The 17726-nt window shown below is 38.0% G+C and overlaps 1 protein-coding gene and 1 long non-coding RNA gene across 4 annotated transcripts in view; both read left to right on the forward strand.

The window, feature by feature from the left end:
- The window catches only part of LOC134662410 (uncharacterized), a 179538-nt gene that overhangs the window by 91847 nt on the left and 69965 nt on the right, over positions 1–17726 (forward strand). The window lies entirely within an intron of this gene.
- The window catches only part of LOC134662398 (MOB kinase activator-like 2), an 83774-nt gene that overhangs the window by 23100 nt on the left and 42948 nt on the right, over positions 1–17726 (forward strand). Inside the window, exon 1 of one of the 3 annotated variants that reach the window (XM_063518614.1) lies at positions 12926–13265. The exons of the other annotated variants lie outside the window; for them this stretch is intronic. Coding sequence (XP_063374684.1) covers positions 13114–13265 — 152 coding nt within the window. The 5' untranslated portion in view covers positions 12926–13113. Of the gene's footprint in view, positions 1–12925; positions 13266–17726 lie in introns of those variants that run through there. 3 annotated transcript variants of the gene reach the window in all.

The raw sequence follows: 17726 nt of genomic DNA on the forward strand, positions 1-17726 counted from the left end.
CCGCCTTCAAAAACCCAACCCACTGAAAAGCACAAAATAATTTTTATATGGCACCCCTATACGTGTCCAGTCCCTATCCCGTCGTAAATCAAATTTCTGCCAAAAAGTAATTAATACCTAATAATAAGAAAATTAATTATCATCCGGGTAATTACTTAGTTTTTGAAATCGGTGCCAAACCAAAATTTTAGAGAACCGATATGTTAGACAACGTTAGTTTACTCATTCTTGTAGGTACTACATACTCGTTTTTTTTCTGATTAGCAGCAAAGAATGTTTTTGTTGGTTTGGCACCGCCTTCAAAAACTAAGTAATTACCCGGATGATAATTAATTTTCTTATTATTAGGTATTAATTACTTTTTGGCAGAAATTTGATTTACGACGGGATAGGGACTGGACACGTATAGGGGTGCCATATAAAAATTATTTTGTGCTTTTCAGTGGGTTGGGTTTTTGAAGGCGGTTCCCTTTTTTTTTAAAAAGATATTATATGTATTAAGTTATTTTGTTTCGGTTTTCTTTTTGTATATTTTTAATTCTTTTTTATTTATTATATTTTATTTTTTACTTTTTAGTGATAGGTACTTCATTTGTTTTAGGTTTTGGGCTAAAATACTAGTTTGTTAGGCTCTCCATTTAGTTTTAACGTAATTTAGTATTAAGTTATTTTGTTTTGTTATATTTTATCTTTTTGTTTTTTTTTTTTGTTCTATTTTTATTTATTTTATTTTATGTTTTACTTTTAAGTGATAGGTACTTCATTTACTTTAGGTTTTGGGCTAAAATACTAGTTTGTTAGGCTCTCTATTTAGTTTTGGGAACTACCTACTAATGTTGGTGATGGCCTAACTCGATGTTAAACGCGACAAAACATAATATGACGGACGTTCCGGTGCTAAACGATTTGTATGTATATTGCTCCCACTTCCACTGCCACTCCCATTTCCAGTCCCAGTCCCACTTCCACTCCCATTCCCAGTCCGAGTCCGACTCCCACTCCCACTCCCACTATTTTATCTAAATCAGTTTTTGCAACTTTGATGGTAAGTATACCGATAGCATCGCCACATACCGGGTCCAATTGGTTTTTCAAACCATCTATGTACTGTAGACTAAAACCTTCTCCAGAATGTACCAAACACTTTTCTGAAAACCGCATCAAAATCGGTTCAGCCAAACGCGAGATAATCACGAACAAACATACATACATACATACATAATTACATATGGGTCAAACTGAGAACCTCCTTTTTTTAAATGTGGTTAGAAGAAAGTTGATTGACCCACCTAGTGGAATTCTGCAACATAGGCACACGAAGACAAGTCGGTTAACCAAAACAATGTGTGCCTATGTTGCACCAAACTTGAGTTCCACTAGGTACAGCCAGGGTTCAGCATCAGCTCTATCTTGGGTACTGCTCTCCTAAGTGCTCATCAAGGCGCGTCGGATGACCCAAACAGCGTGTGTCCATGTTGCACCAAACTTGAGTTCCACTAGGTACAGCCAGGGTTTAGCATCAGCTCTATCTTGGGTACTGCTCTCCCAAGTGCTCATCAAGGCGCGTCGGATGACCAAAGCAGCGTGTGCTCATGTTGCACCAAACTTGAGTTCCACTAGGTACAGCCAGGGTTCGGCATCAGCTCTATCTTGGGTACTGCTCACCCAAGTGCTCATCAAGATCTGACGGATGACCAAAATAGCTGGGGCCTATGTTGCACCAAACCTAAGTTCCACTAGGTACAGCCAGGGTTCAGCATCAGCTCTATCTTGGGTACTGCTCTCCCAAGTGCTCATCAAGATGTGACGGATGACCAAAATAGCTTGGGCCTATGTTGCACCAAACCTAAGTTCCACTAGGTACAGCCAGGGTTCAGCATCAGCTCTATCTTGGGTACTGCTCTCCCAAGTGCTCATCAAGATGTGACAGATGACCAAAATAGCGTTGGCCTATGTTGCACCAAACCTGAGTTCCACTAGGTACAGCCAGGGTTCAGCATCAGCTCTATTTCGGGTACTGCTCTCCCAAGTGCTCATCAAGATGTCACGGATGACCAAAATAGCGTGTGCGTATGTTGCACCAAACCTGAGTTCCACTAGGTACATCCAGGGTTCAGCATCAGTTCTATCTTAGGTACTGCTCACCCAAGTGCTCATCAAGGGATGTCGGATGACCAAAACAGCGTGTGCGTATGTTGCACCAAACCTGAGTTCCACTAGGTACATCCAGGGTTCAGCATCAGCTCTATCTTGGGTACTGCTCACCCAAGTGCTCATCAAGGCACGTCGGATGACCAAAATAGCGTTGGCCTATGTTGCACCAAACCTGAGTTCCACTAGGTACAGCCAGGGTTCAGCATCAGCTCTATTTCGGGTACTGCTCTCCCAAGTGCTCATCAAGATGTCACGGATGACCAAAATAGCGTGTGCGTATGTTGCACCAAACCTGAGTTCCATTAGGTACATCCAGGGTTCAGCATCAGCTCAGATCTATGTATACTAAAACCTTCTCCAGAATGTAACAAACACTTTTCTGAAAACCGCATCAAAATCGGTTCAGCCAAACGCGAGATAATCGCGAACAAATATACATACATACGGGTCAAACTGAGAACCTCCTTTTTTTTTGAAGTCGGTTAAAAATGAGTCGTGATTTTACTGTATTTCTTTTAGAATTCCCAAAATTGTAAATTGTTATGTGTTTAAGTGTCTGAGTACTGAAAAACGATTGATATTGTAAATAAGCCAGCCCGCTCAATTTTAATCAAAATAACCCTGCCGCGATTTTCTCTATGATCCCTTAAGAAAGTCACTCGTGTTTAGTGTTGAGTCGCTCACTCGTGAGGCACCTCGTTTGTACCACTCATTTTGTTAATTTGTCGCAGTACTTCGTACCGCAAAAATGTCTTACTTTACTCCTCTATTCATTTTACTCATTTACTCGCGCGCATCACAAACACCTCTTGCCACACAAATCATTCACACACTTCAAATTTCAAAAAAACTCTTATCCGTTCAAATTCACTCGCGAGTCTCGCGACCCTCAAATCTCATACACTCCTCACAACTCGCAACAGAGTCCCTGGATCGCGCGAGGCGCTAGGTGCTCGCCTGCTCGCCGACACTCAAAACTCAAATGTCTCAAATGAAGAAACGAGTAATGATCCACACTGTCAACTGCCGAACTACAAACCTTATTGCAACGACAAAAGGTCCGCCGAGAAATGCGTTGAGTTTGTACCACTCACCGCCTCTCTGTGACATGAACCCCTCAAAAATCCTTTCAAAATGAAACAATGAATTAGAAATACCCAAAGAGGGAATGAGACCGACACGCGACGTACTTCAATATCGCTTCGCTTCACCACCGAAAATACGTTAACAATTAAACACGAAAGACAACAAGCGTAAGCGCTGCAAGCTTTCATATCTTAAAAAATTGTCGCTGTTGGAATTAATGGAATAGTTGACGCTGAAAATATGCTAGTACCTCACCTCATTTGAAGTAAGACATTGTAACACCTCATTTTAGGAAATGAGGTACTTTTAGGAAAATGAGGTAATTGATGTCCTACCCATCACTAGAGCATATCACACTGCACTGGTTTTCTTGCGACGAACACTTGAAACAAACGAATCGCGAATCGCACCAAAACTTGCTTTCAATAAATTATTCCAGCCTTTTCTGTATTGACCATTTAATCCGTGTAAATGTCAATGCTAAACAAATAAGCATTAGCATGTCTAAAGTAACGAATAAATAATAAACGTAACGATAGAGTGCCATAAGACTTGTCATAAACGGATTTATCTGTGCCATACCCGCAGAATACGTTAATTTCAGTGCCATACGAAATTCAGATACGACTCTTACTTACACAACTTTGGGGGATGAATTTAGGATATGAACTACTCTGCTCTTCATCATCATATACTATCCAATTAAATATCTGTGAGAGTTATGGTTTACCTCTGTGCACATGCCAAAAGTTCATCGACAAAACTTTCGCGGCAATAATATTAGTATGCAGGAATAATTGTTGTAATACTAGTACAATTTTAGATCAGGTTCAGTTCCCGACGGACAATACTTCGTCATCGCTATATTTAAGCGGATATAAGGTCAATGTGGCTAACTCCGTCATAGGGACTATTCCGTCTAGGTCTAGGTTTTTCTCGAACAACGAACAAAATTGTCAATTTCATCGACAAAGCAGCGATTGCTTTTAGTTTCAGCAATCAAAAGCAATGTTTTTTTTCCTACGATTGAAAAGCAAAGAAATATACGCTCGTGGACGGAATAGTCCCTTTATGACGGAATTAGCCACATTGACCTTACTTCAAGTCACAAGCTAAAAATGTACACTCCTGCAGTGCCCTTAATCGTTATAAAAGGATTTTTTTGTTTGGTTGCCTTAAGTTTGAGAGCAAGAGATATAACCGCATAATATTTTATCTTACTCTCGAGAGCCGCATAGGAAACTTTACTAGACTGAAAGTTAATTTACAGTTAGGTAACTATTCTCCAACAGGTAATTTGTTGAGAAAATGTTTTGGACATTTTTGAGACCATCCAGTAAATATAGCGGTGGGTGACAAAACTAGCAAGCCGTTAGAGCGTGACAAATATTTTTATTTGTTATATGTAAAACAGGTAGGTAAGTATTTAAGATGTTTTTCCCCATCGCGTGTGGTATGTTCTGCGCTGGAGCAATAGGGTTACTGCATACCTAAGTACATACATAAAAATAAATAAAGGGACATTTTCACACGAATCTACCTAGTACTGGGCCCTCTTATCTATCACAGTATTATTAAGGGGTAATATTACAGTAAATATTCAATACTGTTTTTGATATTCAAAATAAAATGGTCAATATCTCAAATACCGAAAAAGAATAGTAGGCACCTGATATAAAAAGACAGCGGAGCATCTTATTCCATCCCTTAAGGCTTTTCTAGTCCTATCTATACGCTCGTAATGGTTTTCCAAAAGTTGACACTTCCCCGGTTGGCAACAAAGTAATACCTCGTTAATTTCACCTGGTCAGTTTAAAACTGTCGTGTTAAGTGTCGTGTCCTTTCCAGTATTCAGTTTCTAACCAGAAATCCCGATATTACTATGACCTTCCGCGTTGATCGCGATAATATCTGCGAAAACCACCCTTATTTGACCACTATTGATAAAACAATGATAACGATCAATGGCGGTCAAATAAGGGTTGGCAAAACTACGCACCCACGTAATCGCCCGTAGTACCTCTGCTTTTAATGGAATTCCATTGATAAGGCGTATGATCATCAGACATCCGAGATCTCCGTGGGACGTGGTAGCCCTAGTTGCGCGGTGCGCACTCGCCGCTCGCGAGGTGCCAAGGGTTCATTGTTTCGCGGTGTGCCTGTCTAACTGTACATATGTGACACCACGTACATTTGTAATTACGTGCTCCAACGGCGCGGGTACTGGTTTTGTGTTTTTCTTCGATAATGTCTTATTCTTTTTGTGTCGTCCAGGCCATAAAAGTATTAAAAAAAATAGAGAGGCGAACCACACTAATAATGTCAGACTGTGTTGTCAAACAGCTCTCTAAAATTTAATCGGACTTATTCCAATGAGGCTTAGTTTCAAACGATATTTCTTAAGTCCTTCTACTTATCACCCATTTATATTTAAATCGGTTTTTCGGTGAAGGAATATTGAAGTTGGCTAGTTTCGTTTCAATCCTTGCGAGAAGAGAAGACGATGACGCGGCACAATTAGCGTTGCACTTAGACGCACGCGTCCAAGCGCTAACTGATGATCATTAGATGTGCTCTGTGGAAAATTCTAGCCATTACATTACATCCGGCATGGACTTCCTTCGTTGCTCGAATCAGGTGTATCAGCCACCACAGGACTAAGGAAATTAATACAAGGACTTATATGAGAATGGTAGTTGCATGCATACCCATCCGGAATCATCGAATACACTACAGACTAAAAGTAGATAGGTGCCGTTTTCGGGCTCTGAACGATCTCTTCCATCATTTCCCATAACGGAGGTGTTATTACTGAATCGCGATTAGAAAGGGATTGAGATAGCTGTCAATCCATATTGATTTTGACGTAAGTGTATGGAAATCTGTTATTTCTAATCCCTTTCTGATCGCGGCATGATAATATGTGTATATCGCTAGATCGCTTATAAATTCAAGGCCATCCCGAAGATAACATCTACGACACGAAGCCAAACCCTCTATTACTAAAGTACCTGTATATTAAACAAGAGAGGGCTGCGGGCGATTGATTGTGTTTCCAAGCCGCCCCCAGCGGAAACCACTGTTTCCTTCCGCCGCCAGGTGCTCGGCCGTCAAAGGCATAACGTTATAGTATATAACGACTGAAAAAATAAACGATGGTAATTCAGCAATATCATTTACATGTAGATTGTAATAACAAAACACTTTCGCTAAAATTCTTGAATTAGCTTGAATAATCTTAGCTTGTTTTGTTATTGTTTTTAAATGTCCAACAGTTATTTATAAAAATGAAAGGTCTGAACTTTTAAATATTCGATATACGAACACATATTTCGCAAATCGCTAATTTTAGACTTACAGCGTTTTGCTTCTTAACGGCAGCGCAGCTGTGTCGTGCCGCGTGCGCTCGCGCCGCTCCGTTCTCCGTTTTCTCATTCCTTTTATATTTTTTATGATATCGATCACGCGCGAAATAAATCGTGTTGAAGTATACCCGGTGTTGTTTTTGGCAAGGAGCCTGCTATCGTAAAAATATTGACGGAAGTTTATTTACTTGATCCAGGTTCAGACTCATTCACATTATTCTAAAAGAAACACCGAGGTCAGGCATTGGACTGCGCTGCTGCATGCGTTTTGTAATAGGGATGATGACACGTGTTGGATGTTATAACAAAATCTAGTTAAATATATATAAAATGAACAATTATCACAATTTATTACCCCACATACACAAAACCTTTAACTGCAGAGCAAAAACACTTATATATATAATTATGCACGATTTAGATATTTTGTTACGTAGGGACTTAGCAGTCTTAGCATGATATTAAATGTATACGCTGCATAATTATCTTCCTAGTATATTTATTATATTTGATCGGCCTGACAGTACGATTAAACTCTTATTCTTTTTGTGTACTTTGTGTGTAAACCAAGTGAGAATATTTGAGGTCGTATTCCACTGAACACCATTTAAAGCTGTTATCTTGTGTTGTTACAGGTAAGTGCGCGGGCCGGCCGCCATGCTGGATTGTCTGTGGTGAGTGCTCGGATAGGAGGAGAACGATGAATATTAGATAGATACGAGTAGATTTTTATTCGTATTAATCATACACTGTCAGTTACAAAATGATATACTTAGTCTGTTCGGAAAGAGAAGAGTCGTGGAATGTATTTCGCCTGGTTTCCCAAAGTTTCTATAATTTGCAACGTGCGGGCTATATTTGAAAGCTAGACCACTTTGTGTGGAAAACCCCGGCTGACGTCGGTAACGTAAACGTTAGAGATGGTAATGTAACATCAATCAGTGTATTCGAAGGTTTTGAGAGTCTACTACCTACTTTCACGAGAATCGGGAATGTAAAAGGATGTTTTCTATTACTTACAAATGGGGCACTAAATTCATAATATTTAGCAAACATTTGCAAACCTGTGTCAATGTCAAACAACAATATATTGAGTAAACATACAAAAAACATACATAAACTTGTGTTAAATTTTATCCCTATCTAACAAATACTAATGTCAACAACGACGGTAGGGCAAACGATTGTCAACGGGAAAACTCCAACCCAACGTGATGCGATCAAAGATAGCTCTTTTCCTAAATGGCGCTGTCATAAAAAAACCCCTCAATCGATATAAAACCGGGGTTAGTTGAGAATTCTTCCAGATTTTCAGACCCCGTCACAAAATAAAGTCTTAAGATATTCATGGTTCATTTTACGTTAATAAAGTATCGTATATAAACGTAAATTGTACCTTCGCCGTTCGTAAATGTCCTGGGATTATTCCTGTATTCATTCTTATTATGCAAATGGGTTATTAAGCAGTATATTGGCGTATGAATGGACAATAATTTTAGCAGGCATTTGTGAGTAAGTAATTGCGCAGTGAGTTGGTTTTGCCGTCGCCATTTTACTTTGTTGTTTTTTATGTTAGAATCTGGCTATTCAACTGTGTCGGTCAAACGTTTCTGAAACACCCCTGTTATCTCTTTTTACACCAGCGCCATCTTTCCAAAGACGGGTATCAGGTATGCTGTTCGCGGGCCACTCCTGTAAGAGGACCGGGATGAAAGGTGTATTCAAAAGGAGGGAGTGGTGGAGAGTGTGGCGATGAAATGGTAGGTGGCCAGCGTCTTGAGCAAAGTTATGTCGACTGTTGCCCATCACTTTTCTGTCTGTGTACGTATTTAGAAACTTGAATCCGCCCCAAAAATTAGTGCGATAGGGACAACTGCAGCTTAGGCGAAAAATCCCGCGTAAAAATCTCAAGAATCGAGGTTTCGTACTCGACTGTTTCCTCCTCCAAAATTTAACCAATCGTAACCAAATTTGAAAATATAAATGATTATGAAATTATCTGTGTCGGAACGTTTTGCTTTTTAGGCTCTAACTGCTATCAGTTTTTAATACCACGCCTCTCATTGCGGCAAAGTAAATTAGGCCATTTTGGCCATGTTTGAAGGGCTCTAGCGCCTTAAAAAATAAAAATACCAAAAAAAGCAAAACGGTCCGACACAGATATTGACAATAATAATCTGTGTTGAAAAAATCATTGCTCTAGCTTCTAAAACCACGGAGGAAACAGTCGAGTACGTTTGTATGGAGAAATGACCACTCCTGTTGGCTCTTAATGTCCATCTTAGAAAACATATAAAAACTTATTATAACGAAATAAGGCCAATTTGTTAACTCATACAATAAGTAGGTACTTTGAACCTATAATATCTCATTAGGTATTCTTATTTTGAATTATGTTCATCTCTCCATTATCCTTTTTAGGGTTCCGTAGCCAAATGGCAAAAAACGGAACCCTTATAGATTCGTCATGTCTGTCTGTCTGTCTGTCTGTCCGTCTGTCTGTCCGTCTGTCTGTCCGTCCGTATGTCACAGCCACTTTTCTCCGAAACTATAAGAACTATACTGTTGAAACTTGGTAAGTAGATGTATTCTGTGAACCGCATTAAGATTTTCACACAAAAATAGAAAAAAAACAATAAATTTTTGGGGTTCCCCATACTTCGAACTGAAACTCATAATTTTTTTTTTCATCAAACCCATACGTGTGGGGTATCTATGGATAGGTCTTCAAAAATGATATTGAGGTTCCTAATATCATTTTTTTCTAAACTGAATAGTTTGCGCGAGAGACACTTCCAAAGTGGTAAAATGTGTCCCCCCCCCCCCCCGTAACTTCTAAAATAAGAGAATGATAAAACTAAAAAAAATATATGATGTACATTACCATGTAAACTTCCACCGAAAATTGGTTTGAACGAGATCTAGTAAGTAGTTTTTTTTTTATACGTCATAAATCGCCTAAATACGGAACCCTTCATGGGCGAGTCCGACTCGCACTTGGCCGCTTTTTTTGTCTTTTAACCTTTTAAAGTTTTAACGATAACATCTTTCCTTGGAAGATGTACTGACTTAAAAGCAGCATCGCTTTTTCTCTGTTTTATTTTAGTTACTTTTAGCATTTTTTTATTAATTATTTACCTATTTAAAGAGAAGGATTTATTTATATATTAAATATGTGACTTTAAGAAAAGGTTAAAGCCGCTTTTTCTGCTGGTCACGAATCACGATGCTCAAGTCGTTTTATTTTTTACTGTATTCGCCTTCACGGTTTACGCCTCCTACACATAAAAACTAACAAACGTTGAAAAGGATGGCAACTACAATTTCCTTATTGTTACTTAAAGCCTATTTAATTGCTGCATTCCTCCTCGCGGTAAATAAGGGTGTAATAGTGACCAAATGCTCTTGTTAAAATCCCGTTTCTGACATCGAAATCCCATAGATATAGCGATAGGCCATCTGTATCATCTGTAAGGTATATGTTTTTATTTTAGAATCCTCTTTTGTATAACATCATTAGAATGATCGTTAAAGTATGATCTTGCGGGGTTTCACATGGAACCTATCTTCCTGCTTGTAGCTCCACATAATAATTTGATTCTGAGAAACAGATTAATTAAATGGAGTACCTACGTATGCGGTTTTTCTTTAAAATTGGGCTTGTACGGCTGCCACTATTATAGGTAGCATTTTATCGCTTCAATCGTTCCTGCCACTGAATTTGGCGGCGTACAACGATTTCATTATTTTTTCCTGTAGGGCGCTTAGCATGTAATGTAAGGTTTTTTTATCTTGATTCTCTCTCATAGGCAGTTACTGTACGGCGGGCTCGCCTATTGCACAAATGCACCTAAAGATGTATGACGCAACGCAACCGTATATAATAGCTGCCACCGTTGCATTGTTACTGTTACTAAATCTATCGGCTTCTCAGGCGTCAGACTGATGTGCCGACAAAAAGTTTAAATTATTCGCATGGAATAATCGGAGACTTCTCATATTTTTGTTTAAAAAAATAAGTTTTTATTTTCAAAATCGGCCTTTCTTTATATCTTGTTCCAGAAATGTTCGAAATTTTTCCAACTATTATGAAGCTGTCACTACTAAAGCGTCATTTAGAACTAGGTACCATATCAGGAACATGATTTACCGTAATTACTGATTAGCGATTTTAGAACAACAAATTGGTTGACAAGACGAATTACGGATGTTCAGTAAATCCATGTTACAAAATAAGAAATCTATGTTAGTTGACCATCGAACAATACTCCGACGGTTATGTTGTCCTGTGTTGTGTATTTGACATTTTGCGCGGCTCGGTGAGCAGTGCGTAGGCAGGCGTGACCCCCTCCCCCCTCCCCCCTCTGCCCCTCTCGGCCCACGCATCAGCTGATCACGTCACGGCCCGCGCCCGTGCCCTACCGTATTGTAACATTTGTAACTTGTATGCCCTGTGTTACCAAATACACCGTTTTGGGACTTTTTTTTAAATTAATCACCGTTTTTTGATACGAAATTCGCCGAAATACGGCATTTTTAAAGCCCAAAAGTGGACCTGATATTATCTCTATTATACCTCTACCAACACGAGATAGTGAAATGAGATTTATAATAGGTACCTAACTATATAAGTACCTAGTATGTGGTTAAAATCATTATGGTTCGCTATCACTCGAATTAGAGTTTCTAATGATGTTGTCGCCAAGTCATCGCATCACGAACATTTATTAAGCATGAGGCAGTAAATCAAGACTGCATGGTCACGGAAGTCTTCTGGAATTTACCCAAGTTATCTTCTAAGCACACACACAGCCCTTTGCTCTACTCTACCATTGCAAAAGTACCTTAGATACACCTTGAGATTTCAAGTCCGGACACTTCAGGTTTCAATTATGAAGTAAAAATAGCGTTTCTTTCTTTCTTTCTAATTAATAGTGCAATTTAATACAATTTCATTAATTATTACACCGCATAAGGTGCCCGATCGTTCAATCGTTGTTCTTTTTAATGCTAAAAGAACGAAGTCAATTTATGAAATTGCTCGTTAGAACTTTTCATAACTACTTATACCTACTAGTATACTAATGGCAGTCTATGTTGAAAGTTTACCAAATTCAAACCGACAAAGTTATATTTCCGTTATTTTTTAATGCAATAACGTTTTAATCAAACCACACGTACCGCGGTTACACTTACAATTTTAGTTACGGTTTAGTCGTAACATATAATACGCAATTTTCAATCTTATATCTTCTGTGTAAGTGCCAGAATACATGAACGCTATATACAAGGTGTCCCAAGAAGTAGTGATATACTGAAGCTGGGAGGTAGAGGACCTAGAGGGCTATCTGAATCACCCCCATGTATGTTCCGCGATTTTTCGTATTTTCGGAGTTATGATTTTTTTTAATTTTTTACCTATCGCCGAGTACGATGAGATTTTTATTTATGGTGACGTGAATTATTGCGGTAGATGCTTGATTTTTTTTGTGTGCTAAGCTGATAGATAGGCCAATTCAGTATGGTAACATTTACTATCGTTAGATCTTTAAATGGAATAAAAAAAAATTAATGCCAAGAAATATAAAATTACCCAGTATGTTTTATTTTTTTAAGCGCCCTTGAAGTTGTGAACATAGTGGGTAATTTTATCTTTCTTGGCATAAATTTTTTTTAATACCTAGTTTAAATTACAATTTCCCTAATCGAATGGGTTTATTTCTGAAGAGTAAATATAGGTTTAAAACTAAAACTACGCTTTAAAAATATATAAACCTAAGCCTTAAAGTTCCTACCCCCGCCGTAGCGCCCGTATAGCCAGAGCAGAAAAATGGGTCATTATGAAAAATACGAAACGATGAGAGATATAAATCTATTCAAAATGCGCGCTAGGTCCTACATATAGGTAGATATCTAACTAAATAAGACGCAGGGTTCTGGATTTTCTGAGACATGTTCTAGAACAGAGAGAACTTATTATATATGTCACCGTAAAATTGTAAACACTCGTCATATTATAATCTCGCTAGTTCCATTATAAACTGACGCTAGGGAGATTATAATCTAACCTAACCTAACCTACGTTAGATTATAAACTAACGGGTTCACAATCTTACGGTGTCATATACAATGTCTAGAATGTTTCTGATTTAAACGTTTGTAATGAGAAATACTTACTACAAATTTATGTTTATTGCCCTAACTTTTTGCCAGTGTAGCCGGTTCCTTACGTTGTATGACTTTTGTCGATTTGAAGATTTTGAAGAACCAAAAAAAACTGACTGTTTGATGTGTCTGGAATCGATAGGACGCCAGTTCAAAGTCACATCTGATGCAAGGAGAGAGGGGAAGGCGCGGGCGGCGGGCCAGTCCCACGCTCACCGCGGCCGCAGTCACACGTGCGGCGATGCTTCGCGGCGTGCCGTCAGCTGTTGTCTATGCACGCGCGAGTCTCGCGCCCGGGTAGTTGTGCAAGTGCTGTGACCAGTAGTGACAGTGAGTGCATGTGATGCTGCGAGGCGCGGGCGGCGCGGCGGCCGGCGCCGCGAGCACCCTGGGGCTGCCGCCGCCGCACGCGCGCCCCTCGCTCTTCGACTCCTGCCACCGCAAGATCAGGATGATCGGCGGTGGGCCTGTCGCCTTCTTAGGAGGACTTGTTGCGTGAGTGCCCGTTTCAGTTGGTATAGCAATAGCACCACATACGAGCGCCCATACTCTGCAATGCAAAACTTCGGAAAACATGAGCTAACTGATATAGGCTACTTGTCAAAATCCCCAACCAAGCGAGAAGCTAACGCTCAAGGATTGCTTAGAAATACAAAACACGTCCCACCGGGCCTGTCTTCAATTTTTTTTTGCATTGGGACCTAATTCCAAAAAACTTTGATTTCAAGTGTCTTCCGCTGATAGCGCATAGCGGACGTGAGACAATTTTGGTGATCATGTTTGTGGGAACAGGGGGTATTATTACTTATTAATTACCCGAGAAAAGTGAAATTTGTTGTTCATTATTAATTCTAGAAGTTTCAACAGCTAATCGATATGTTGAAAAAATTGTTATTTGTTTATACTTTTGTAGATGCATCAGAAACAAAAACATCATATTTCTGATGTGCATTTGACAATAGATATGTTGTTAATCAAAGTGTTAGGCAGACTGGACCAGGGACCGGAACCGGTTACCTTAACCGGGGTTTTTCATAGGGTTATTTTAGAAGTGGTTATAAAAACCCCTACCATAACGGTAACCGTCTGATAAGGTAACACTTTGATTCGGTAACCGTATCAGTTCGAGTTAACCCCTGTTACCGGTAACCGAAATAAAAACCCCGTCTATGCTGTTACCTCATAATAAGGTTTTGAACCAGTTCAAACGATTGTAAACTTTACGCAGACTTAAATTCAACTTATTATTGAATAACCGTGGTTGGCATGGGCGGTCTATGAAGCCTCCAGCACAAACAAGTTTTTTTGCCGGTAACTTCGCTTATTGTCAATTCAAACAATATTGCACTTTGAGTCCTTAAGCTAAAATTGAAAACAAGTGAGCGATTACAGTATTATTTTTAGAGCGACAGCCGCGGCGCAGCGCGGCCATTCCTTTGTTTATCTTTATACCTGTGTGTTCCTATTGTTTTTGTCAATTCTAGTTTAGAAATTTTTAGAAAAGGGGTTGCAAGTAAACAACATCCTATCCTAGTAATATCTGCTATTATTTAGATATATTTTATGCTACTTAGATTATTATTTTTATTTTCGGGTTCACACTTGATATGTACCTACAGATTAAAGACTGATTTAAAGAAAAATTTTCACCTAACTAGTAATTTTACTGGTACCTAGTTAGGTATAATTTATCTTAAGTGATTTAAAAAAAAACACTTTGTGATAAAGATACATGCGCTAGCGGATTGTGGTAGATATTTTACCATTGTTAACAAATGACATATGTACTAGTTATTATGAGCTTATTTTATAATAAGCAATTAAAGTCTATTTTTTTATTCGGTAGACTAAAATGACATTTCATAGTATGAAATGAAATGACACATGATGTTCATACTACGAAATGTCATTTTAGTCTACCGAATAAAAAATAGACTTTAGTTTAAAATGTTTTCAGATGCGGTGAGTTGTATGAGCTAAGTCGTAATTTACCTTGTACCGCTTAATGCAGCGATCAGAAAATATATATCTATAGCAGTTATAAACTTATTTTAATATTACAAATCTTTCATTAATACCAGGGGGCTCAGCACGGTTCCATTTTTATCGACTATCACTATGCCCGTCACTTTCGCACTTACATACTTGTTAGAACGTGACAGGCATGGTGATAAACGATAAAAATGCGACCGTGCTACTAGGGCAGAATTCATTATACATATTCATTGGGTATCTATAACATTGGTAGGTGAAATAGTTTTGATTAAATTAAATAGATATATACATTACATACATACTTAGTAAGCAGTGTTGGGCATTCAAGAATAAAATCATTATTTAAATAAGAATTCCTAAGAATAAAATCATGTTGATTTTATTCCCGTCAAAATTATTCAAATAATTTTGATCGGAAATAATTCGTATGTGAAAAAATTGAATAAGAATCATCTCATTCTTAATCAAATAAATATAATCATGATTTTATATTCTAAATAATATTCCTGGATTAAACATGTAGTATGGGTTCCGTATAGGCGTTACGTATAGATAGAAGTAAATTAGACAAGAAACTATTATGTTTCTTGACTAATTTATACCTGATTTTATGCAATAAAATCTTACAAATTTAATTTACTGCCGCATAGTCTTGGTATTGGACGATACCCGTATTTATTTTAATGTGATAACTAAATCATCAGGTACAATTCAGCTGCTCTGAACGGATGGTGGATAGCGAAACTCTTCAATGGCTCACTGTGCCTAAATTAATGTAAAAAATAAAAAACCGGCCAAGTGCGAGTCTGACTCGCGCAGGAAGGGTTCCGCACCATTACGCAAAAACCAGCAAATAAATCACGTTTGTTGTATGGGAGCCCCACTTAGATATTTATTATATGCTGTTTTTAGTATTTGTTGTAATAGCAGCAACAGAAATTAATTATTTGTGAAAATTTCAACTGCCTAGCTATCACGGTTCATGAGATACAGCCTGGTGACAGACAGACGGATAGAGGAGTCTTAGTAATAGGGTCCCGTTTATACCCTTTGGGTACGGAACCCTAAAAAAGATGTTTTTAAAGGTAGGATAAGGAATGGCTTGATATGGTGTATTCCTATTTCTCCCCGCCGGGCACAGATGGGAATAGGCGCTTCAGTTAAATCATTCCCATATGTCCCCGCCTCATGTATCGCGGCGATCACGTTGGGCAGGAACAAATGGGGAAAATACTCATGATTTTTTTCTGTTTTCGAATTATGTTTATAATTCGTTTTTTTTAGCATTAGAAAGAACTTGAAAGAAGGTAAGCGATTTTGACATGTCTTTTAATTGAAAAACACTTTTTAAAAACCATAACTATTACTTATGAAAGCAGAAGACTATAAAAGATCGTATTAGATTCATAATTGTTACATATTTACCGTAACTTATTTTTAAAATGTGCTTTTCAATTAAAAGAGACATCAAGATTGTTTTCTCCAATATGCTCGGAAATGTTCACCTTATTGTAGCAAAAATAGTACGGGAAGTTCTACGTTATTGTCAAACTCTAATTTAAAAAAATCAAACTATCGCTGTCCTGTTCTAGCGGACGGGAATGAAAAAAACACTACAGTAATGACTTATTACTGTAGTGTTTTTTACTTTTTAAAAATAAAAAACGCAAACAGCCAATTATTGTAGCCGCGAGCCGCGTCTACACGACCCGATCAGCTATCATTTCAAACTATAGGATAGAGTGAGATAGTAAGATAAACGACCTTACTTGTCTCGTTCTTACAAGACCGTTGTGCTCGTGTATGATCGTGCAAATACTGCTTAATAAAATCAAAGATTATTTTTATATTTTTTTAAGGATCTCATCCGTGTACATAAACAGAGACAGAGAGAATCATACTATCTTTGTCTTACACTAGTACTAGCACCCAAAAGAAAAGGATGGGTATAGTTTTCCTGGTTCTTACTGACTGACAAATTGGTTTGACCAACTATATTGCACAATTATATTGAATGGTACTGAATGGCAGAATAAGTTTGTGCCCTTAACTTAAAAAAAATATATTTTAGAGGGAAATTGTTTTTGACATTTTTGATGTGAAGGTTCGATTTGAGTGATGCTTGCTGCTTAAATAATTATTATTTTACCTTATTTCCTCGCATGTTTGGAGAAAAGCACTATATATGCCTCGGCAGGAATAGCAATTCGTGGATTCGTCTTCTTCGAACGAATCGAAACTCATCCACGAATTGCCCTTTCCCGGCCTCTGCAATAATGTACTATTACCTTATTTCTAATGCTAAAAAAAACGAACTATAGTATGTGGTTTCAGTATCCGAGTTACTACCAAGACTTATGGTGTTTTTAAAAGCTCTTCTGATATTTAAAATTTGCATTTATTATTTAGACGGAAATTAACAGGTATATTTGACACAACGCTTGCCGCACGTGTTTAGCAAATGCTGACAAAGAATTCACCACGCCACGACTTAATCCTATTGTTATTGCCAATGAGTAATGAATGACGGTCTCAAGTGCAAACACGCCTGCAACTTTCTGCAAATCTATTTAATTATAGTGATAAGCGTAGGACTCTTTTCTTACCTGCAGTAATTTACTATCTCATTCACTTTCCGTAGGTGTGAAAGAGATAGCATACGTAAGACCTCAAGGCTGGTAGGAATAATAAACAAAATACATACTTAATACGCAAAGAAATATACATTGAACCATCATAATTATAATTTCGCAGTTTACTTTCTATGTAGCTTCATTATAAAATTATCATCACCGTTAAGGCTTCAAAAAATTCAAATCAATCCGACCATTGAAAAGAGGGGTGAAATTCATTTTACTATCTATATACATTGTACTACATATAATATGACGTATAATATGACCAAATAAATGCCATTTAACCTTGTTACCACTAACTCATGTATCTACAATTACATCAATT

This window comes from Cydia amplana, chromosome 3 (assembly GCF_948474715.1).
Source record: "Cydia amplana chromosome 3, ilCydAmpl1.1, whole genome shotgun sequence".
NCBI classification, from domain to species: Eukaryota; Metazoa; Arthropoda; class Insecta; order Lepidoptera; family Tortricidae; genus Cydia; species Cydia amplana.